The sequence below is a fragment of the Staurois parvus genome, unplaced genomic scaffold (genome assembly GCF_062004578.1).
Source record: "Staurois parvus isolate SC_StPar_1 unplaced genomic scaffold, SC_StPar_1.0 ptg000059l, whole genome shotgun sequence".
Classification (NCBI taxonomy): Eukaryota; Metazoa; Chordata; class Amphibia; order Anura; family Ranidae; genus Staurois; species Staurois parvus.
In genome coordinates, this window is record NW_028317855.1 from 7,684,831 (window position 1) to 7,709,542 (window position 24,712).

Sequence of the window (24,712 nt, forward strand, 5' to 3'; positions counted from 1 at the left end):
GCAGTTTATATTTACTAAATTATTGCATTTCCATGTTGTGTGTACTGTGGGAGACCAGATATAGTGAATGCAGGGTCCTGAGTTTAGTGACATTTTAAACTGACAATAAAACCTAGAAGCTGATTGGTTACTATGCATAGATGCACCAGATTCCGTGCACCAGTTTTAGTAAATCTCCACCGCTGATTCAGTTAGAAGGTTATTATTAGATTATTTTAGTTCCTTCGAATCATAACCACCTGGGTTATACTTTTTCATACAGATAAGCAAATTAGTATTGCTCTGCAGATCAAGGAGTTTGATTAGCATCTCGGTTTAAGGGAACTTGGACAGAACATTGGAGATACCATTGCCTTCTTTACTCTAGGTGCGAGTGCCAAAGCCAACCTGCTCTTTCTTGCTTCACATACACAGAACAATTCGATAGTTCAGGGGCCCTGGCTTTACCTACAGCAAAGCTTATTCTGGGTCAATAACATAAAATTAGTGTTGCAAGGAAAAGGATTACAGTTTTGAAACTTGTACTTTTAGAAAACGTTGGTGAAGCAGCTTACTTGTTTTTAAGCTATGGGGTCAAACTCAATTTTTATCATTTTTTTCACACAAATGGAGCTTTCTTTTGGTGGTATTTAATCACCACTGGGTTTTTTTTATTAAACTAAAAAAGACCACAAATGTTGAAAAAAAAACCCCATGTTTGCGGTTATAAAATTTTGCAAATAATTGTCCCTTCTTGGAAAGTACACAGTCTGTGGTATTTAGTAACAGGCATTGTGAGTTTTTTGAAGTTGAAGTGATCTGCTGTGATTGGTCACATGGTACTAGCAATGGGCCAGCACACAGATCGGTGATCAGCTATGTACTATGGATGCAGCCGGTGACAGATCTCGCCACAAGGTGATCAGGGATGGTGTCTTATGACGCCCACCCGGATTGACAAGAGTCCCGCTCAGCTGTCATTCTCCTATAGGCTGGGCAGGAACTGGTTAAAGAGCAGTTATTGTGCTATGCTAAAAAGCAGGAACCAGAACCTGCATAATGAGCATATATGGCCTACTTATACAGTATTTCAAAAGCTTTATTTCTAAATTGCTAAAATAAGTGTGCATTATTGCATGTGTCTTTCTTGAGACTGCATAGGTGTCCCAGGTGTTAAATGGATGCAGCAGAAGGAGCCTGGAAACTATGACTCCCGCCTAGACCTGTTCAAGCTACATAGATCTGAGGTTATGGCTTTCCTCTACTTGGCTCTTAATATCCGGGCACAGCTCTCTGCAAAAGGTAAAGCATGTGGCTTTTCCCATTTCCGTCCTGCACCTTTCTTTTGCAACGTCCCTCTGCTCTCAATTTCTCCCAGCAGTAGAAGGAAATCGGCTGATAAGTAAAAGGCAAGATGGTAGCTGCAGTTTAAAGTGGAACTGCACTGCATCTGAGCACCACAAACCAAAAATACCATTTAATTCATTTTTAACATAACAGCATAAGGATTAAAAATAGTCCATGCTGACAGAGAGTGAAGTTCCATTTTAAGTACCGGTATACAATATAGGTTTAAGAAGAAATCAAATAAAAAGTTTAGAGGTTAGAAAATGGCAACAATGTTATGTATAATTACAAGGACACCCTTTTTAATATATAGTTCTGCATTAAAATAATAATTGTTAAACAGGTAAAAACGATAAACTATTTTCATGATGATACCTTTAAAACATGAAAATTCATTGATGAGATTATTTACATTAAACTGACCATCTTCTCATATGTTACTGTATAAAGACTACAGTTTTACATTTAAGAATTCACTGAAAAAGCCTATACATTATTAGCATCAATTGTTCACATTTCAACTGAATTCAGAAGCTGGCAGGAATAAGTGTAGAATCAATACTTTCTAGATCAAACAAAAGTAGCTAATTAACAGCTATTCTGGCACAAACCATTATCACTGAAACACACAATGCAGCTAAGTTCTCTCAACGCCAGTACTCAACAGCAACAAAGCCAAGATGATATTTCAGGGTCACATTCATAAATTCATTGCTTAGCCAGCCACCCATAATTATATACAAAAAGTAAAATAATTCCAGGATTCAAGTGTGCTTACATTTGGAGTGCATTTCCCTTTTTGTTTAGATGATTGCCTTTCATTTTATGGTTTCAAGTAGCTGAGTTTTTTTGATTGCATAGCAATTAGACATACTAACCACTCAGATAAAAAATAAAAACACACAATGCTATAAAAATTTTAAATTGTAAGCAATCAGGGGTACTGTCTTGTGTATACAAGCGTCTCATTAGCAACTATTGTCTAAATGCTGCTAGCAATACCTCTGGATTTTCAATACACATCGACACAGTAAGCATGAGGTCTGTTCATATTCTTCTAATGAATTTAAATGCATTTTAAAGCTAAAAGATCACCTGTAAAACTGTAAAAAAGGCTGAACCTAAATCCACCAACCCTGGCAAATCATAGTTTACTCCCTCCCTTTCTAAAAATGTATTGAAATGTCACAAGTAACATTTCATCAAGTTTTTTGGCCCCAGCACAGTGCAATGAGGTGGATTGCGTCATATATCGATGTGCTTAAAAAAGTATGGCTACCGAACATTTTTCAGCACACATCACCGCAGCACACAGTGGTGTGAACGTGTCCCATAGGGAACAAGACAAGGGTGTGCAATTCCAGTACACCTGATGTGAAAGGCCTTTAACGCCTTTTTTAAAAATAGGTACATTTCCTGTGTGCCAATCCATTGATAAACTAGTGAAATAGTTTCTAAAAAAACAAATGGCCGCTTCCAATTATAAGAAACTCTGTTGTGTTTAAAAAAAAAAAAAAAATTTTTAGGGCCTGTGTTTTCATTGAATGCCTATTCATTTAGCATGGACTGCCTGATGCAAAATGTCTCAATGCATTGAAGAAACTCATTGGATATTTTGCTTCATACACAACTAAGACATCCTTTTGATTTAAACCTCTCACTGTAAGGCCATTTTTTTCATTCACATTTTAAAAATGCATGAAAATACCTTTAAAACCCCCCAAACAACACAGTATATGTTTTCTGAAAGCAGAGGACATACAGAATAAAATCATGATAGTTGTGCTTTCTTTTCTCACTTGAAATGATTAGACTGCATCACCGCCACCTGTATCTTTTCTATTACACACCATGAAACCACCACCAGGACAAAATGGTAATACTGTCTGCTTTTGCACCTCTGGTTACTGAGAACCATAGTACTTACTATTGTGCAGAGGGTTAATGTACAGCCAGGTCCATAAATATTGGGACATCGACACAATTCTAACATTTTTGGCTCTATACACCACCAAAATGGATTTGAAATTAAACAAGATGTGCTTTAACTGCAGACTGTCAGCTTTAATTTGAGGGTATTTACATCCAAATCAGGTGAACGGTGTAGGAATTACAACAGTTTGCATATGTGCCTCCCACTTGTTAAGGGACCAAAAGTAATGGGACAGAATAATAATCATAAATCAAACTTTCACTTTTTAATACTTGGTTGCAAATCCTTTGCAGTCAATTACAGCCTGAAGTCTGGAACACATAGACATCACCAGACGCTGGGTTTCATCCCTGGTGATGCTCTGCAGGCCTCTATTACAACTGTCTTCAGTTCCTGCTTGTTCTTGGGGCATTTTCCCTTCAGTTTTGTCTTCAACAAGTGAAATGCATGCTCAATCGGATTCAGGTCAGGTGATTGACTTGCATAACATTCCACTTATTTCCCTTAAAAAACTCTTTGGTTGCATTTGCAGTATGCTTTGGGTCATTGTTCATCTGCACTGTGAAGCGGCGTCCAATGAGTTCTGAAGCATTTGGCTGACTATGAGCAGATAATATTGCCCGAATCACTTCAGAATTCATCCTGCTGCTTTTGTCAGCAGTCACATCATCAATAAATACAAGAGAATCAGTTCCATTGGCAGCCATACATGCCCACGCCATGACACTACCACCACCATGCTTCACTGATGAGGTGGTATGCTTAGGATCATAAGCAGTTCCTTTCCTTCTCCATACTCTTCTCTTCCCATCACTCCGGTACAAGTTGATCTTGGTCTCATCTGTCCATAGGATGTTGTTCCAGAACCGTGAAGGCTTTTTTAGATGTCGTTTGGCAAACTCTAATCTGGCCTTCCTGTTTTTGAGGCTCACCAATGGTTTACATCTTGTGGTGAACCCTTTGTATTCACTCTGGTGAAGTCTTCTCTTGATTGTTGACTTTGACACACATACACCTACCTCCTGGAGAGTGTTCTTGATCTGGCCAACTGTTGTGAAGGATGTTTTCTTCACCAGGGAAAGAATTCTTTGGTCATCCACCACAGTTTTCCGTGGTCTTCCGGGTCTTTTGGTGTTGCTGAGCTCACCGGTGCGCTCCTTTTTAAGAATATTCCAAACAGTTGTTTTGGCCACGCCTAATGTTTTTGCTATCTCTCTGATGGGTTTTTGTTTTTTCAGCCTAATGATGGCTTGCTTCACTGATAGTGACAGCTCTTTAGATCTCATCTTGAGAGTTGACAGCAACAGATTCAAAATGCAAATAGCACACTTGAAATGAACTCTGGACCTTTTATCTGCTCATTGTAATAGGGATAATAAGGGAATAACACACACCTGGCCATGGAACTGCTGAGAAGCCAATTGTCCCATTACTTTGTGTCCCTTAACAAGTGGGAGGCACATATGCAAACTGTTGTAGTTCCTACACCGTTCACCTGATTTGGATGTAAATACCCTCAAATTAAAACTGACAGTCTGCAGTTAAAGCACATCTTGTTTGTTTCATTTCAAATCCATTGTAGTGGTGTATAAAGCCAAAAATTTTAGAATTGTGTCGATGTCCCAATATTTATGGACCTGACTGTATACTCCTGTCAGGTTTTTAGTGCTATATGGGGCTTGTTCGAGAAATACATAGCAGAATATTTTGAGACTGGATGGATGAAACTTAAAACAAGTGTTCTGCTGCCCCTTAAATTTTACAGACCTAGGTCTGGTCTGTATAGCTTTTTCATAAATTGGGGCCTGCAGGTGGCGAGGACTTACAAGTACATGTGCAGCTTCAGTTCAAGCACCAAATTTTTTGGCAGTTGTCTAGTGGTGCCTTTTATACACCCTAAAGCTAAACTCTACTTTCTAAATCACTGACTAAAAACAACTACGCCGATGAAAAATAATTACCTTAACTTAATCTAAGGGACCACTTGTTTAAGGTTTCATATTGGACCTGTGTCAACACATTGTGTCAACATTGCAACGTTCAGCAATTTTGCTTCCTCTCCCAAGCATCTGTTTTTATTACAAAACGTAACCACTACTTCCTAAAAGACTGAAATCCGCCGTTCCAAAAAAATTGCTGACTTCAACAATAAAAATATTATGGGAGACTGTTGCACAAGGGAAAAGACAGACTTATATGACATTGAATGCCCATGTGAAGAACGTGTGACTATGTTCCTGTCAGCTCCAGCGTTCACCAACATCATGACGTGTGCATATCCATTGTACTTTTAGCATTAGAAAGGACATCATTGTAACAAATGTGGAAATATTATGTGGAATATTATGTGAAAATAATATATGAAAATAACAAATGTATTTATAGAGTGGGCAAACAAAACATCCATGCTTATTAAATGCAATATGTATTATGCCAGGACTATTGTCCAGTAAAGTATTAGTGGTAGCTTCACTACAGAAATCAAACAAGAACTACTGAGATTACCTAAAAATTATTGTATAACAGTAACACAAGAGCCCCAGTTAAAGCACAGCATGCATGGGGTTTGAAGCCCTTGTGCCCCACATGTAGCCCGCAGAGTGGCAGCAGAGTGCCGAGTGCCAGAACTCATGTTTCAGCATCAGCACTGAAAGGGGGGTGGGGGGTGATAACTCTCACTGCCACTGACTACCAATGTAGATGGGTTAATGCTGAGGGTTATTATTGTGTCCAGTTAACACCATTACTGTGGGGTTATTGCACTCACTGACACCAATGCTGGGGGTTATTATTGCACTCATTGAAACTATTGCTGGGTTGCTATTATTGCGTCAAACTGGCACCAATGTAAGGGGTTATTTTTGCATCCACCGACACCAATGTTAGGGGCAATTGTACTCTCAGTGCACTGCAATATACTGCAAAAAATGCAGCAGGAGCAAAATATATGGGCATTGATGTGTGAAAATGTGCTGCTACTGTGCAGCTCTCTGGAGAGGTGTCGGGGCCCACACATGAGGCCCTCTATAATTTTCCAGCTGATCACCACTGTTTTTAAAAGATAAACACTCTCATTCTGGCTTAAGGAACAATCCAACCAATAAAACGTCATATTTTCGTTTTTGTAACGTTCCACTAATTTCTGCTGTGCTGGGTAAATAAGATGGCTAACATAAGCGTCATTTTAGTTACAATCTTCAGCTCTCTTGATGACAACTACACAAAACTGAAAACACAGTGGTCACCGATTATAAAAGGTTTGTGAAAGATACTGGACAGCTAGTTCAAGTTCCTCCCAAAAAATGGCGACTGAATAAATAAGGCTGATACCCTAACTCAAAATCAGTATGAGGTGATTTACTAAAGGAGTAAAGGTGGTTCACTTTGGAAAGTGAGCATACACCTCCACTAGGTAAAATGGCAATTAAAGCATAACTTATTACCTAAAAAATATACAAAACATATCACATGTTATTGTATTACATAAACCTAGGACTGACTTTGTTGCATATCTCATCTTGCATAAAGCAGCCCTATCACTTCCCTAACCTGCTGAATGCTTCATAAAAATATCAGGTAAATAATCTTGCATAACAAAAAATTTGCATTCTAATTTTCAGCCAGTATGTGGAACATGTTCTCTCTTTTTCCTCTTCTATCATCTATAGCGGGGCTTAAAATTTCAAGTCCTGAGCTACTAGCCAGGCCTTAAGAGTTACTCGCCACCAACAAACACACACAAACAGAGACACCTGTACACACGCAGACATGTACATACACACACACACACACTGAAATACACAGGCACAGACACATGTACATGCATACACAGAAACATGTACATACATACACACAAACACACATCTACATGCACATACATGTAAATACACACACAGCCCTATAAAAAATTGCAGTACTTAGTTGTTCACTCAGAGCCAGGTACTGCACTCTAGGGGGAGGGAGAGATCACAGCACACACTCCTTTTGCTTTCCCTGCACTCAGCTTTGAGTAGTCTGACAGCTTCCAATGCCAATGACAGATGAGGCCTGAGCTCCGAGCCTGCTCATCAAGATGGCCCTGGGGGACACACTTGCCCCCACCATAATTTCCACTCGCCATTGGCGAGCAGGCAAGTGGAAATTTCAAGGCCTGATCTATAGTATAAAAAAATCATGAATTAATCAATTCAGGTTGTGCTTGGCTGTCACTTTAGATGAGCCATAGTGCTTGGGGAATCCTATGTAAACATAGAATGAGCAGCACAGTGGCTAGGTGGTTAGAACTTCCGTCTGGCAGTACTCGGGTCATTGGTTCAAATCCCAACCACGGCACCACCTGCCTGGAGTTTGTATGTTCTCCCTGTGCCTGCGTGGGTTTCCTCCGGGTACACCGGTTTCCTCCCACACTCCAAAGACATGCTGGTAAGTGAATTGGCTCCTGTCTAAATTGGCCCTAGTATGTGTATGTATGAATGTGAGTTAGGGACCTTAGATTGTACGCTCCTTGAGGGTTAGGGACTGATGTGAATGTACAATATATATGTAAAGCGCTGCGTAAACTGACGGTGCTATATAAGTACCTGAAATAAATAAAAGAAACATCAGTTACAAACGTATAAACTTAAACCCCCCACCCCAAAAAAAAAAAAAAAAAACCAAAAAGGTGACCTAGGCTAACTGCTATGAGCAAAAATTTTACCTTCAGCAGTCACACATTTAATATGCATACACCTTCACAAAAAAAAAAAAAAAAAAAAAAAGACCCAAAATCACATATCTAGGCTTAATCAAGGCTGTGCTTTTTGCCTGCAAATCAAGGTTCTTTGTCAAAGGATTTATGGTACAGGCTGAAATCAATTTACACATGCTTCTTGATACTTTTCATTAAGCCTTACCCCAGTCCCAGTGCATTTGTGCATAAGAACTAAGGTGTTAAGAAATCTGCTGTATTCTACAGAAATACAAGATGCATGGATATCTTCTAACACTGATTGAAATCTAATCAAGACTTAATTTAAAAAGTCTAATTAACAACATCCAGCGATAAAATGGACTTTCCTCTTTTGCAGAAACTCCAAATTTATTTAATCAGACATGGTTAATTAACTGAACCAGGAATAAGATCTGTGTTCGTCTCGATTTAACTGATCAGGTTAGGTCACACACGGCTAATGAGCATGTATATTTTTTAATACAATCTATCTTTTTGAATAGTTTTGAGCAAGCTCTGCAAAATTCCTAACTATACATCAATTTTTCAGTTTATATATATCGTGTAGAGCAGATCCCTTTATGCCCACTGTTATTCATAAGCATAATTGTGATGCAAATGACTAGATATATTCTACACAGATACTGTAGAAAATATCACATGTAAAAATTAGTACCAGTTGTCACTTGTACTAGCAAGAGTGTGTAGGGGAGCAGGGGGATAGGGACAGGGCATGCTGTGTATGCCTTATGTAGTTCATAAAGGACCCTTTCACACAGGCATCATCTTTTGCTAAGAAAAACTGAATACAGGTTCAGGTTACATCCGTTTACATATCCATCTTTAGTTCAGTGCACTTCAGTTAGATTCATTTTTTTCAGTTTTTGGAAGAAACTAGTCATAGCTGACAAAAGTATAAAAAAAAAGGGGGGGGGAGATATAGACAGAATGGAAATAAACAGATAACAGCTCTTTACATCCGTTTAAACTGAAAAGGACGCAGCCTTCTTCCATTTAAAAAAAAACAGACCTAAAGAACACGGATGTAGATGAATGTAAATGGTGATCAACCGTTTACATCCACAAACCCATAGGACTGGACTGCTGTCAATTTGTCATCCTAAAACTGACAGATACAAAAAAGGACAAAACAGAACAGCCATGTGGAGGCACCCTAAAGGTTAAAGGCAAACTTCCATTATTGCAGAATCTGGGAAATAAATGTTTCAATCCTGCCAAAGCAGTAAGGTTAGAAAAAAAATTGCATTAAATAACTGGCTTACATGTGCTGAACACATAAATGTGAAAACCAGTTCTAGTCATGAATGTTCAATGTGCTCACTTTGGTGTGCATTTACTAATTCCAGGGTCCAGTGTACATATACTTCATCAAAGAGCAGTAGCTCTGTGGTAAATGCAGGTGTCAATACTTACTGACACTTCACTGACTGCTGATATCCTCAAATGCTTCTCAGTCTTTCAGGTGTGCCCAGCGGCACGCTAACCATTGATGAGTCTAGACACATGTGTATCAGACAGCAATTATCTGTATGGTGAGATATGTTCACATTTACCCAGGAGTCAAACAATGATGCACTTACGCTAAGGCATAAATAGCACAGCAATTTTGTGATTTTATCTACCTACTGTCTACATGTTCAAGTTGTGCTGTGCTCCTATGCATGTACTGTATGAAAATCAAAACATTATAATCATAAAGGCAACTCATCAATACAATTTAAAAATCTATTCTTGGCTACATTTCCAGTAAAGGGATAGAAAATTCTGCATATGAAGTGTTGTGGGACTTCATCTCATGAGCTGATTAAGAAGTCAATCCAAAATACACATTGGAATAAGAATTGTTTCTCTGTCACCACAATATTTGTATACCCAGAGGAGCGCGAGTGAGGCATCCATACAATACCGCTCACTGTGGAATTATACAGAGCGCTTCATGCATTATTCCTGGTAAATGATGAAGAAAGAACACACTATCTACATATTACAGTTAACTGCAGAAGGGAATGTATTTCCACTTTTGCAACCCAATAGGGATAACACCTATTTTATATTTGTTACGTGTTCCCATTCACATTGCATAACTTAAAAAAAATATATTTAAAAAAATGTTGCTTACCTTTTTACTTGTTTACAACAAACCACATCATCACAGATGACAAGGGGGCACGCTTTACGTCTGGAGGAAAAGAGATTTAATCTCCAAATACAGAAAGGTTTCTTCACAGCATGAGCTGTGAAAATGTGGAATAGACTCCCTCAAGAGTTGGTTCTGGCCAGCTCAGTGGATTGCTTAAAAAAAAAAAAAAAAGCCTGGATTCTTTCTTAGATACACAGAATATAACTGGATACTAACATTTATAGGTAAAGTTGATCCAGGGAATATCCGACTGCCTCTCGGGGGATCTGGAAGGAATTTTTTTTCCCAGCAGGTACAAATTGGATCATGCTTTGCTGGGTTTTTTTTTTTTGCCTTCCTCTGGATCAACTGTGGGTATAGGATTATAACTTTTTTTTTTGGATTGGACTTTTGTTTTTTTTCAGCCAGACTAACTATGTAACTACTTTGGGGAAGTGACCAGTATTTTTATTTTTTTTTTACACAATTTGCTTATAGCAAAGAATAACTTTGCTATAAGAAAGCATTTACCTGAATGAAATCATTTTTTTTTATGATTAGCTGTGATTTTGCCATGGCTAAACACATGACACGGCTGGGCTGTGATTGGCCCAGCTTGTGCATGTGATCGCTGTGACCATTTACAGCTAGACAGACTTGTATACAATGGATGGCATGAAAGGAAGCCATCCATTGTATACAACTGTCATGTGATCTGCTGGGATTGGTCACAGCAGGTCACATGGTACTGGCAACGAGGCCAGTACATAGATCTGTCATCGGCCGTGTCCAAAGTACACGGCCGGTGACAGATCTCGCCACCGCGCAGCCCTGCGGGTATGCGCAATGCGCGTTCCGGAAAGGATGCCATATGGCGTCCACCCAGAGGGACGAGCTGTTCGCCTAGCCTCCATTTGGCTATAGGCCGGGCGGTAACTGGTTATATAGTAAAATTTGACTGTAAAGGTAGAAAAACAGTCACAACGTAAAATATTTGTCAGAAAAGCTGCCATTCCTCAATTCACAGACGGCATTGCTAGTCTTTGAGCAGGGACACCACATACAGTGAAGCTGAATAGGCTCCACTTTACAGCCCTGAAGTAAGACTGAATTTGCACTGTTACTATGTGCGGTGGCCTGTGTTTTACTGCATTGTAAAACAGTGGTCACCAGAAGAACACATTCACAGTGCAACACAGCCCGGAGCTGTGCAATAAAATGCAGACATGAAGCATTTTGTCACAGCGCACCGTACAGAATTGCATGTCACTCTACAGCCAGAGCATTTGCGCTGCAATACAGTGACATGAATGAGATGAACCACTTCAAATCAAGTTTAGTGGGGAGAAAAAAAAGGGGAGGGCAAGCTAAATTTGTGTGATGCGCTGAATAGCACACCACACCACGGCTAATATGAAGCTTTCCCTGAAACCAGTAAACACACACAGCTCGTCAAAATCAATCGCAGCAAAAAAAAACAAAAAAAACACCATTTTGTTAATGACATCATAATTGTATATACACAATAGAAAACTTCTAATTGCTCTGTTACAATAGTGATCACAAAACATGTAGTAACAAGGAAATGTTTTACTGATAGCTGCTTACAAGTAACAGACTGTAGTACACAACATGAGTTACAATGCGAGATGATGCGCTGTCACAAACTTATAGTATTAAATTGTTTCTAAACCCAGGACCCTGCAATCACTATATCTGGTCTCCCTCTGTTCAGGGAACAAGGAAATGCAATTATTTCAGTAAATATAAACAGCTAAATACATTTTCTCATCAGCAGTTAGAGCAGTCTTGTGACTTCAGCTGAGTACTGGTTAAAGCTTGTAGAAGTTTTCCTTTCTGCTCTAGAAAGATGCAAAACCCCTGACCTCTGTCTAGACAGTGCTGATTGGCCCTGTGCTGATCGCATGCACTCTCCCAAGAAAAAAAACCTCTGGAGCAATACATCTGATCAAGGGAAGGGGCGGAGAAGTCAGGATCAAAACAGCCTTTTTACACAATGTAGAGGATTAACCCCTTAGGTTCCACAGCGAGTAGAACAGGCATGATTTACTGCATATATAGACTGATTTTACTGTTGTGGGTTTAGTAACACTTTAAGCTGGCCATACATTTTAAGAATTTTGCTCGATTCTCTTATCGTTAGTGGGATCAGACTGACGTTCGTTTTCAACCATAATGACAACATTGAAAGAAGCAGAGCACAGCATCTCTCTCTAACAAAGGAATTTCTAAACAGTATGGGGTTGATTTACTAATAGTCTGTGCACTGCATGTGCAGTTGCTCTGAAGAGAAGCTCTGCTGATCATCCAATCATGTGCAAGCAAATATGCTGTTTGTTTTATTTTCCTTGCATTTGCTTGTGTATTCTTTGCAAAGTGAAGCTTTACCTCATTTTCTAAATTCTGGAGCCACTGAACTTGCAGTGAACAGTATATTTGCTTTTAGTAAATCAACCCCTATATGTGGTTTGTTTGCGAAATTGCATTCTTCTAAAAATCAAATGTTAAAAGCAAACAAAAATTGCAAATGACTTTAGTCAAGTCCAATGACATTTTGGATGTACTGCAAAGTTTCACATGAATGTTCGTACGAAGATTGATTATTGTTTGGCCAGCTTTAGAATAGCAGAGGAACACTAATAATCACACTGCATAGCATTTTCCCTTAAACCCTTTCACATAATACATAGCTAGCTTGAATTCCATCACAAGCAAATAAAAGACAAATTTATGCACCAATGTATACATTATTAAATAAATTAAATTTTTAAATGCAGCTAGTACCCAAATTTGATTTAATATCAACCATTAGCAATCTCCTATAGGGTTCACAAGGAACATGCTGACATGAGTTAACAGAGGGATGACGTCAACTTGCTGTCCAGCGAGCAGGCTGGGATGAAGAGAAGACACTGACACTCTGAATTCCTTCTACAACCTACAATTCTAAGAGAAAGTGGCATTATCCACCTAACTATGCTGTATGACGGAGCAGTGTAAATCTAAGAACTGAATAGACAAATACAAATCCAGTCAGGTAAAACCGCTCTCAAATACCGTATGTTTTTTATTTGCATTCAAGCTAGGTTTACAATGCTGCCATGCGATTTTGATGCAATTTTCAGTACAATTATGTAGTGCGACATTGATGCTACTTTGGTTGCTCTTGGATGTTGTAGCAATATGTTATATGCTGTGTATGGCCTCTAGGGGTCTCACTACTTAGATACTGGTACAACTGTGTGATTGCCTCTCTTTGGTTGTAGTTCTAGGGCAGACACATGTATAATGGCAGCTAGAAGCACCTAATAAAATGTCTCCTGTTAACTACAGTGTGTGAGCATCTGAGCAGGATCTACTAACAGAACATGGTGGCAGCTGGGCACTGAACCTCTGAATAGCAAGTCTTCTGTCTACAAATACAGATTGTGTGACACTGGAACTGTACAGAGAATCAGCAACTGTAAGTACAGAGTCCCTATCAGACTGCACTATGGAGAGTGGCCTGAAACCCCCTCAGAGACTGGATGTCACTTCTTCCAATCTCTCACAGACATGGAGACACTGGAAGGAAGAGTTTACTCTGTATGTGGACCTGACAGTGGCACCCAGAGAGGAGCAGAGGGAAGTAAAGCTGTTTTATTACTTGATTGGGGAAAAAGGCAGAGAACTAGCCAAGACCCTGCTCACAGACAGCATGGCACTGACAGACATACTGCAAGCATTTGATAAGCACTGTGACCCCAAAAAGAATGAGACAGTGGAGAGATACACGTTCTTCTCAAGGAATCAGGAGATTGGGGACAGTGTGGACAGATATGTGACAGAGCTGAGGAGACTGGCTGCAACCTGTGGATTTGGGGACATCAGGGACTCCCTTATCCGAGACAGGATAGTGTGTGGCATCAGAGACTCTCACCTCAAAGATTACTGAGGGAGGAAGAGCTGGCGCTGGAGAAATGTATACAAATCTGCAGGGCTGCAGAGCTGACTAAAGACAGGCTGAAGATGATGGAGGGCACCAGTGATGCCTCAGTACATGCAGTATCTGTGAAAGGCAGAGCAAGGTCCAGGCTCCCTGTGAGCTCAGTCCAGTGTAAATACTGTGGCAAAAGACATGAAAGAGACAAAGAGAAATGTCCAGCGTATGGGGAGTCCTGCAGGACTTGTGGCAAGATGAACCACTTTTCAGCTGTGTGCAGATTCAAAACCAGCAAACAGTACAGACAAGTCCACACAGTGACCCAGGACACAGACGAGGACAGCACAGAGGGCATCACATGGCTGCAGCTGCAGTCTGCAACAGAGAACGTCAATGTAGTCAAACAGCCAGTAGCCAATGATGCAAAGCAGCTCTTTGCCATATTTATGGTGGATGAACAGCCCATAAGATTTCAGCTGGATTGTGGAGCAAGTTGCAATGTCATTCCATTTACTCTGCTTAACAAACAGGTTCCTATTGAGCCCACTGATAAGGTACTGGTCATGTACAACAAAAGTGTTCTGAAACCCATGGGAACATGCAAGCTAAAATTAAGAAATCCACGTAACAGAAAGAACTACAGAGTGGAGTTTACTGTGTTGCAGGAGGACGATCACATTCCTTTGCTGGGAGTTAAAGCAGTTCAGGCTATGGACTTAATAAAGGTGCAGTCCCATAACATCATGGCTCTGGAAGTTTCTGACAATACTCAAAATCCTACACAAAAGGCAGAATACATTTTGGATTTTCACCACATAAAAACAGAGTATGCTGATTTATTTGAAGGTGATGGGTGCCTGGAAGGTAAATACAAACTAGAAATTGATCACACAATACAGCCTACCAGACTGCCTACAAGAAGAGTACCTGTAGCCTTAATGCAACCGCATAAAGAGGAACTGCAGGATTTGCACAGCAGAGGTATGATAGCACCAGTACAGGAAAGCACAGATTGGATAAGCAGTTTGGTGATAGTGAAAAAACCATCAGGCAAGTTAAGAATATGCATTGATCCTAAGCCACTGAACAAGGCCCTTAAAAGAAATCACTATCCAATGCCAACAATAGAAGATATTCTACCAGATCTATCAAAGGCTAAAATATTTTAGGTATGTGATGTGAAAAATGGGTTCTGGCACGTGGAACTGGATAAAGAATCAAGTTTATTAACAGCATTTTCTTCCCCATTTGGACGCTATAAGTGGCTTAGAATGCCAATGGGAGTAAGCCCAGCTCCAGAAGTGTTCCAACAAAAATTGATGCAAGCTTTGGAAGGACTGTCTGGAGTAAAAATAATAGCAGACGATATACTAATAGTTGGGGAAGGTGATGATCTCGAATCCGCAACAAAGGATCACGATAAAAAGATGATACAATTCTTAGACAGATGTAGAAAAAAACAAATCAAACTGAACTTGGAAAAATTCAAACTAAAAATGACAGAAGTACCATATATTGGACATCTTCTTACCTCAAATGGTGTTAAAGTCGATCCAGAGAAGGTGAGGGCGATACAGGACATGCCGACACCTACAGATATACGTGGAGTACAACGATTCCTGGGCATGGTGAATTATCTTTCCAAATTTTGCAAGCATTTATCAGACATGTGTGAGCCACTGAGACAGCTAACTCACAAAGACGTACTCTGGGAATGGACAGAAAGCCATGAAACTGCTTTTCAGTTAGTGAAAAATGCTATTGCAGACGCAGCAACGCTAAAATATTTTGATCCAGATCAAGCAGTGGTAGTACAATGTGATGCCTCAGAAACCGGCCTTGGAGCCACACTAATGCAGGATAAACAGCCAATCACATATGCAAGCAGAGCGTTAACTCTAACAGAGCAAGGATATGCTCAAATCGAGAAGGAACTACTAGCGGTAGTATTTGGGTTAGAGAAATTTCACCAGTACACCTACGGTCGACAAGTGGTGGTGCATTCAGATCACAAGCCTTTAGAAAGTATTACAAAGAAGCCACTACTGAATGCCCCAAAAAGACTGCAGCGTATGCTGTTAAGGCTTCAGAAATATGATTTTAACATTTGTTACTGTCCAGGGAAGGATTTACTGATTGCAGATGCCCTAAGCAGAGCTTACTTACCCATCACAAATGAAGAAGAAAAAGACATTGAAAGCATCAATATGTGTGAATATCTGTCTGTCTCAAAAGACAGACTGAAACAAATACAGACCGCGGAAGATAAAACTCTACAGATCCTATCGACTGTCATCTTGAAGGGATGGCCAAAACACAAGCAGCATGCTCCAATGGAGGTTTCTCCATTTTTTCACATAAGAGATGAACTCTCTGTGCAGCATGTAATCATCTTTAAAGGAGAAAGAGCTGTCATACCACAATCACTTAGAAGAGACATTATAGAAAGATTGCACTCGACTCACTTAGGTGTAGAAGGATGTCTACGTCGTGCACGAGAATATGTTTATTGGCCTGGAATGAATGACCACATAAAAAACTTTATAGCACAGTGTGAAATATGTGCATCATGCAATGATAAGCAACCGAAAGAGACATTGCAACCACATACAATTCCAAACAGACCATGGTCAAAAGTAGGAACAGATCTGTTCACGTGGAACGACAAGGAATATCTCGTAACTGTGGACTATTTTTCCAACTTCTGGGAGATAGACTACTTACAGGACACAAGGGCCAAAACAGTAATTAAAAAACTCAAGGCCCATTTTGCCAGATATGGCATTCTGGATATTGTGTTCTCTGACAACGCCGCTCAATTTACATTGGAAGAATTCAAAAAATTCAGGGAGAGGTGGGAATTTGAGCACCAGACATCATCTCCTGGATATCCACAGAGTAATGGTAAAGCCGAGTCAGCAGTAAAAACAGCCAAAAGACTCATGCAAAAGGCAAAACAGGCAGGTACAGAGATATACCTGTCTATACTGGACCACAGAAACACACCCACACAAGGCCTAGACACCAGTCCAGCACAGCGGCTTATGAGTAGACGTACAAGGACTCTCCTACCAACTGCAGGTCAACTACTAAAGCCAAAGCTTGTGGGCAATGTTAAAGCCAAACTAACGAAGAATCAAGATAGGCAAGCTTTCTATTATAATAAATCTGCAAAAGATCTCCCTGTTCTCCAGAGCAATGACAATGTACGGATTCAGCCAATAGGGAAATATGACAAACACTGGAAAAAAGCGAAGGTTGTACAGAAATTGGGACCACGGTCCTATGAAATTATAACAGAGGAAGGAAGAAGATGGAGGAGAAATCGGAGACATCTGAGAAAAACACAAGAAGGAGATGATACAGGGCCCTGGGAACAGTATATGGACACTCAAAGCGATGAGACTATGAATACCAGCAACAAAGAAACAGGAACTGCTGAGGAGCATAGGGAGGTCTCTAGGCAGAGAGAGACAGTCCCAGAAAATAGACTGCCAGAATCAGAAGAAACCTCATATGTTACGCGAGCTGGCAGAACAATCAGAAAGCCGGCTCACCTCAAGGATTATATCTAATTTATAGCTATGTTCTACTTCACCATTTTGTGTTTGTTATATTTCATTGTTCTTTTATTTAAAAGAGAAAGGATGTAGCAATATGTTATATGCTGTGTATGGCCTCTAGGGGTCTCACTACTTAGATACTGGTACAACTGTGTGATTGCCTCTCTTTGGTTGTAGTTCTAGGGCAGACACATGTATAATGGCAGCTAGAAGCACCTAATAAAATGTCTCCTGTTAACTACAGTGTGTGAGCATCTGAGCAGGATCTACTAACAGAACAGATGTGGTTTGCATATTTCATTGGGCCAAAATCACACTGCATCGCACCAAAGTAGCACAGGACTATTTTCCAAAGTCGAATCACAGTCACGCTGCATTGATGTGAACAAGCTCTACAGAAACCAATGCTATTCCCCTTGTCAGGTTATTCAATGCCATCCAAATCATATTTGAAATCGCATCAGTCTGAACCAGGGCTTAGCCATTTGCCTGGAGATCGGATGAAACATCTTATTGGAGGATGTGGGATTTTTTGTTCCAATTTTGTATTTATTTTAGACAAGTGTATTTTTTTCCTACTATAATAACCACACAGAAAAACATGGTTTCATCTGGTTTACAAAACAGCAAAGACAAAAACAGTCACAGGTACATGTAAACTCGAGTTGAATTAAGCACTGGAACACTGTGTACCAACGTGCTTATTTCTTTATAAAATACGGCGTTCACTTTTTTCACCCTCTATTACATATCAATACCTCAGATCTCTTTGCAGCCACTTTTTATCTACATGCATGCATTTCAGCAGCTTTACACTTCATGGTCACCTGGAGTCCTTATTGGGAAAGCACATGACTATGCAGGAAATCTACTGGGAGACTGGGAAAAAGAACTGTCACCCTATGACAGGAAGTGTCTGAAGAAGAACCTTCATGGAAGGATCAACATGTATTACTTTAAATGAGAACTGCAAGTTTAAACATTATTAAAAATTACTTTTGAAATCGATTTAATGTGTTAAAGCTTATGTGAGATTTTAGTGTTTAGGTTTAAATATACTGTAAAAGTACATCCCACCAAAGGAGAAAAAAAAAAAAAGGATAAATCGTCACAGATTCTCTTTTCCCACCTGACATTTAAATGTCAGGAAACAGGAAAAAATACTCTGCAGCATTCTTAAGATATTTGAGCCAGCAAGCATCCTCAAAGAGATGTTTGTGAAGCAAGCACAGCTGCGCCACATGCTGAGGCCTGGCATTTTCGCTAACTGTGGGCTATGAAGACAGTCAGTGAATTAAGACACTCATCGTCTATTTTTCTGGACCTTTAGGTTATATCACAACTTCAGCATACAGCTTGTAGTCAAATATCTTTCCCTTTCATCACTTTCAAAATACTTCATCAGCTCACGTTACCTCTGTGCTAACCTCTCATTGATTGCCACTTGCCTTTCAAAGGCTTTGTTTCAACTACAATAGCCATTCTTATTCATTCAGATATATCTAATATTTGAGTAAGACAAAACACTTAGTTGCTAGTATAGTTTTATGTTTTTCCTCCTATTCCCATGATCAATCATATCACAAACCATACAATGTTATATTTACCTAAAAGGAATGTATAGCGTTGATCATTCCTATATACTGTATATATTTTTGTGTAGGCATATTAACTAAAATCTATGTACAGTATCTTAAATAAATATGTATCATTAACCACTTGCCCTCCAGAGGATTTACTCCCCTTCCTGAGCAGGCCATATTTTGCGATACGGCACTGCGTTACTTTAACTGACAATTGCACAGTCATGCAACGCTGTACATAAATTAAATTTACGTCCTTTTCCCCCCATAAATAGAGCTTTCTTTTGGTGGTATTTGATCGCTTCTGCGTTTATTTTTTGCGCTATAAACAAAAAAAGACAGAATTTTGAGAAAAAAAAATATTTTTGACTTTTTGCTATTAAACATGTCCAGTAAAATTTTTTTTACAAAATCACATTTTGTCATAAATTTAGGCTAAAATGCATTCTACTACATGTCTCTGCTAAAAAAAAAAAAAAAAAAAAAAAAAAAAAAAAAAAAAAAAAGCATATGCCGTCGGCGATCTTGGCTCCACCTCTATGCAGAGCAATCCAAAGCAATGTGCAGGAGCTGATAGGGGAGAGATCTGTATTGTTTAAATACAGGTCTCGCCCCCATTAGTGATACTCAGCAATCGGCCGGGGACCTGGTGATGGCTGCCAATGCCGGGACGAGTAGGGCGCACGCCCGGAAAAGCAAAATCACGTATATATACACGTGATTTTGCGCAGCCCTGCAGCAGTATTTCTGCTATAAGGCAGCGGGAAAGCGGTTATGGTTTTGGTCACACTGGGTGTACAATACCGCATGCCTGTGCAGGACAATGCTGACCTTCACAAAGATGCAGAGGGTGCTCTGTGCATCTCAGTGCAGGAAGTCTACTGGGACAACACAGAGTTCAAGGACCCGCACACATGTGCACAGATGTCATATTGGGACACAGTGACTGTTCATGCAGCCACTGGTTCCCAATGGAAATCAATGGGACTGCCTGCACAGGAATGCACTGAAACATGGCCTTGCATGGGTGTACAGTATTGTACACCCAGTGTGAACAATGCATTAAGGCAGTTAAAAAGTGAGCACATAACATATAATTGTATGTATTAAAATAAATTGAGTGTGTCTGTTATGACATAAAAGAGGACTACAATGGTTGTTTAGGTATAGGCAACCCTTCAACACTGATACGCAATTCATCAAATCAAAAACAAAGTGGCTATGCAAAGAAGGCAGCAGCTCTCAGTAAGTATTTTTCATTTTTGAATCTTTATAAAACATACCTTTAATATGTCACCATGCTGCTTACAACCTCTTAAATTGTAACGGCTTTTTGTGACCATCCCATACAGTGCCTTGCAGAGGTATTAACTCCACTCAATTTTATCCTGGTTTGTTGCATAACAACCTGGAATCAAAATGGATTTTTAGGGGATTTTGAACGGCGTGATGTATCTACTAGCTTACATCTATCCACTTGGACTGCTGCCCATTCTTTAAAGGCACTACTGCTTCAGATACATTAGATGGATTTAGTTGGTGTACAGCAGTCTTCAAGTCATGCCACAGATGCTCAATGGCACAGAGGTCTAGGCTTTGACTAGTCCATTTCAAGACATTTAAATGTTTCCCTTTAAAATCACTCCAGTGTAGTTTAGCAGTATGTTTAAGGTCATTGAGGTCAATTCACTAAAGGTTACCACATGTGATAACACATGACTAATTTTCATAAATTATCGCATGCGGTAACAAAATGTCCAATTCACAAAAAAAAAAATTCTGCGGTATTTAACGCAAAATTAAAAATTTGTCGATAAATACCGCAAAAAAAAAACAAAACAAAAAAAACCGTGGTAAGCTCTTATGTCCAATTCACAAACCGAACAGAAAGTAAAAAAAGATGCAATATTTATCAGAAAAGGTTTTGCTGGCGGTATCACGTGTGGTATCTTTTTAGATGCAGTGAGGGGGTTCTCTCCCAACCCCTAGGGTCTGGTATGGATAATGGGCACCTCACGCCAAAATTTAAAGAAAACCAGTGTGGGGATCACCCCACACACACACAATTTTTATTTTTTACCATTCTAATGTGGGGTTCCCCCAAAATCCATACCAGACCAAAGGGCCTTTTTTTTTTTTATTCAGGTGCGGGTTTTTCCTTAAAATCCATACCAGACCCATAGAGCTTGCTATGCATGGGGGGGGGGGCACAGTTTTTTTTCATCATATGTAATTGCTGGTATGTTCTGTTTACATTCAACTGTCAGTGGGAAACCTGCTGACAGCTGAAGAGTCATTCGTTAAGGACATAGCGGCTGGCTTCCTTAACCAGCTACCGTGTGATAAATTACCGTAAGAAAATATGGGGTAATTACCGCAATAACGATATTTTACTGCATGAGTTATTTACCGCAAAATTCTTACTGAATTGCACATTTGCAAAAAATTTACCACATGCGTTATTATACCGCATTTTTTCAGTCGTTATTTAACTCTTAGTGAATTTAACCGCCTTGTCCTATTGGAAGGTGAATCACCATTCCAGTTTAAAATCTTTGGCAGATTGAAAATGGTTTTCCTTAATAATTGCCCTGTATTTAGTGCCAACAAGCTTTCTTTTCAACCCTGACCAGTTCTTCAGTCCCTGCTGTTTAAAAGCATACTTACAGCATGTTGTTGCCACCGTCATGTTTCACTGTGTTCTTTGCAGCTTCTTCAGTGTTATCTTTGGTGTTTTTTTTTTTTTAATTCCATCTCTGTTAATGCCCTTTTTACTTGATCTGTGAGTTTTGGTGGGTCGTGATCTTGTCGAGTTTGTAGTGGTGCCAACTTCTTTACATTTTTTTATAATGGATTTAATAATGCTCCATGGAATGGTCAAAGTGTTTTTTTTTTACCTATTCTTTTTGATAGGTTTGTCTCTGACTGGAGAGTTTCTTGGTCATGTTGCTTGCTTAGTGGTATTGCAGATTCAGGGGCCTTCCAAAACAGGCCCACTGCATTTATACCAACATCATGTGACACTGATTGCACACAGGTGGACCTTACGTAATTATGGGACTTAAAAAGTTAACTGGTTTAAATCACATCTTAAATAGGTGTTTCATAGCAAGGGAGGTCAATATTAAGGCGCACTCAAAATCTGTTTTTTTGTTGTTGTGTTTTTTGTTTTTGTTTTTTTTTTGGGGGGGGGGGTTTAACCCAATTGTTTTTGTCACAAGAAAAAATATTTTTCACCTTCAGTTGTAAGAATGTTGTGTGTATCATATGGTTACAAAGCAAGACCACCACCAAGAGGGGTGAATACATTCTCAAGGCACTTAAAGTGGAGCTCCACCAGGTCCTCTTCATGGAAAGATCAGAGGTCTATTAGAACCCTAATGTCTCCTCTCTACCTTCTGCTCAGCTGATCCAAGCACAGACTAAGTTTGAGCCGTTCTTTACCTGTCTATTCAGCCAGATTTCTGGCAACTCTGAACCCAGATGATGCTCAGCGTTTAGCTCATTTGGGTTCACACTCTGCAGAGGACGAGGAGAGCATGTTGCACAATGTCCTCCTGCTCACTATCCTGACACTATTGTGGTCCAGGGCTCCCAGGAGAAGCAGAACTGCCCAGCAACCACAACGGGAATGGTACACAGTCAGTCCTGTAAAGTGACTGTGCAGCTCTGCAACTAACCAGATGACTTTTACCTAAAAACCGGGGGCCTGCTGTTACTGTGAGCTTGTTTTGACCTTTTCAGTTCCAGGGAGTATTGCACACACTGACGACATTAAGTGGTTAATAAGGCACTACAAACAGCAATATTCAAAAGGCAAGAAAATTTTACTCTTCATCAGTGAAAATTAAAATCAACAAAAATGCTAATTTACAATTATGGTTTGCATTTTCCATATCCACAAATCCCAGTATTCCCATTTGTGAAAAAACCCATCAAATTATTTACACCACATTTGTATTTTTTTTTTAAACACATAATTAGTATGCTATACAAGATTGGTAAGGAGGTTGCAGGGGTCTGTGATATGCTGGAAAGTATGCCGATAAGGGTTACCAACTACCAAACCAACCTTAAGGTTGGTATGCAGGTTGCAGGCGTCTGTGATATGCTGGGAAAGATGGAGATAGGGGATAAGTAGAATTTATATCTGCTTTTGTTCTACTTCACAGCTACCTTTGGAAAGTGTAATCTATATTCCTACATTACAACCTCTAAAGGCAATACAGAGGTAGTTGCTAAAAGTGGTGATTATTTGGAACATGTTGATCTTCCCCTATTTCCATTCTGAATATACAATACCTTTATGATCCTATGCTACCAAATATATGTGGTAAGTTGGATGTTTTTGTGGGATACTCCTTTTATGAAATAGGAAATATATATAATGCTGTTTTATCTACATCCATATTTGCTTGTTATTCCGCTTTGTTGGGCCTATGGTACTTGTACCCTTAAGCTGTGACTCGCCTAATAGTCTGTTGGCAATCTGTTCCTTGGGACGGTGTGTCCTCCTGTATGCTCCTGCATCCACCCCCAAGACCCTTTTAACTATCCACTTTCTACATATGTCTTGATCAGGCAAGCATGTGCTTATCTTAAATATACATGTAATATGGTGCATTTCTTTTTACTTGTATATGTGTTATACTTTACAGTTTACGGCAACACCTACTCAACCAGTCCTAAGGAAGTGAGTAAAGTTCACGAAACACGTTGACAATTTGAGTATGGAAACATTGCTGGCATTACCCAGAGAGCTCAATTATGTTACAACTATCAAATTATACAATCATACAGGGTTTGGCATTCGATTCATATGTATGCCTATTCCAGACTCCATCTCAGGGTTGGGTGTTTGCCATTTCAGACATAATATTTAGATAGTGTTGCATTGTGTTTATAAAATTTCTTACGTTTTAATTATGTGGAAATAAAAATTTGTGATTTTATGAGATTGCCTCATGTTATGTCAATAAAATCCGCTTTTTTTTTTTTTTCAGTCCCAAAGTAGTATTTACAATTTGTTGGACGTGGCATGGTGAATGTCTATATATCTATGCTATACAAGATATCACTAGTCTTAAAACTAAAAAGGCATTATGAATGAAATATAACATAACATTTGCTTACCTTGTTTAAAGTCAACATACTGCATTCTAGTATGTTGGTGACAGCCTGCATGCAGCATGTCAAAACAGTAATAATAGCTAATTAGGACAATACAGTAGGCTGGACATTTAAAAGAAAAATGCAATGTGGCAATGTTTAAAACTTAGAAAATCGTATTATTGCAAACAATTAGTCATTTACCAATATTTCATAACACAAAACAGCACAAGCATTTTTTTTCTTCTTTACAAACTGCACTAGACAATAGACAATATATTTCTTACTGCTGAAGGTTGTATAGCATTCACATCTTATGGCAGCAGTAATTTTTTCCTCAAAGAGAACCTGGCAGAATAGTAGGAGCTTCAGAGATGATCCACTGACCACTAACTGGTTGCATA

At 39.4% G+C, this 24,712-nt stretch overlaps 1 protein-coding gene across 9 annotated transcripts in view; it reads right to left on the reverse strand.

The window, feature by feature from the left end:
- The window catches only part of QKI (QKI, KH domain containing RNA binding), a 273,632-nt gene that overhangs the window by 121,408 nt on the left and 127,512 nt on the right, over positions 1-24,712 (reverse strand). For 5 of the 9 annotated variants that reach the window (XR_016311503.1, XM_089668598.1, XM_089668597.1 and 2 more), the window contains exon 4: positions 24,333-24,377. The exons of the other annotated variants lie outside the window; for them this stretch is intronic. Coding sequence is in view for 4 of the 5 variants with exons in the window: in XM_089668598.1 (XP_089524724.1) it covers positions 24,333-24,377 (45 nt within the window). In the remaining variant the exon portion in view is untranslated. The remainder of the gene's footprint in view (positions 1-24,332; positions 24,378-24,712) is intronic. 9 annotated transcript variants of the gene reach the window in all.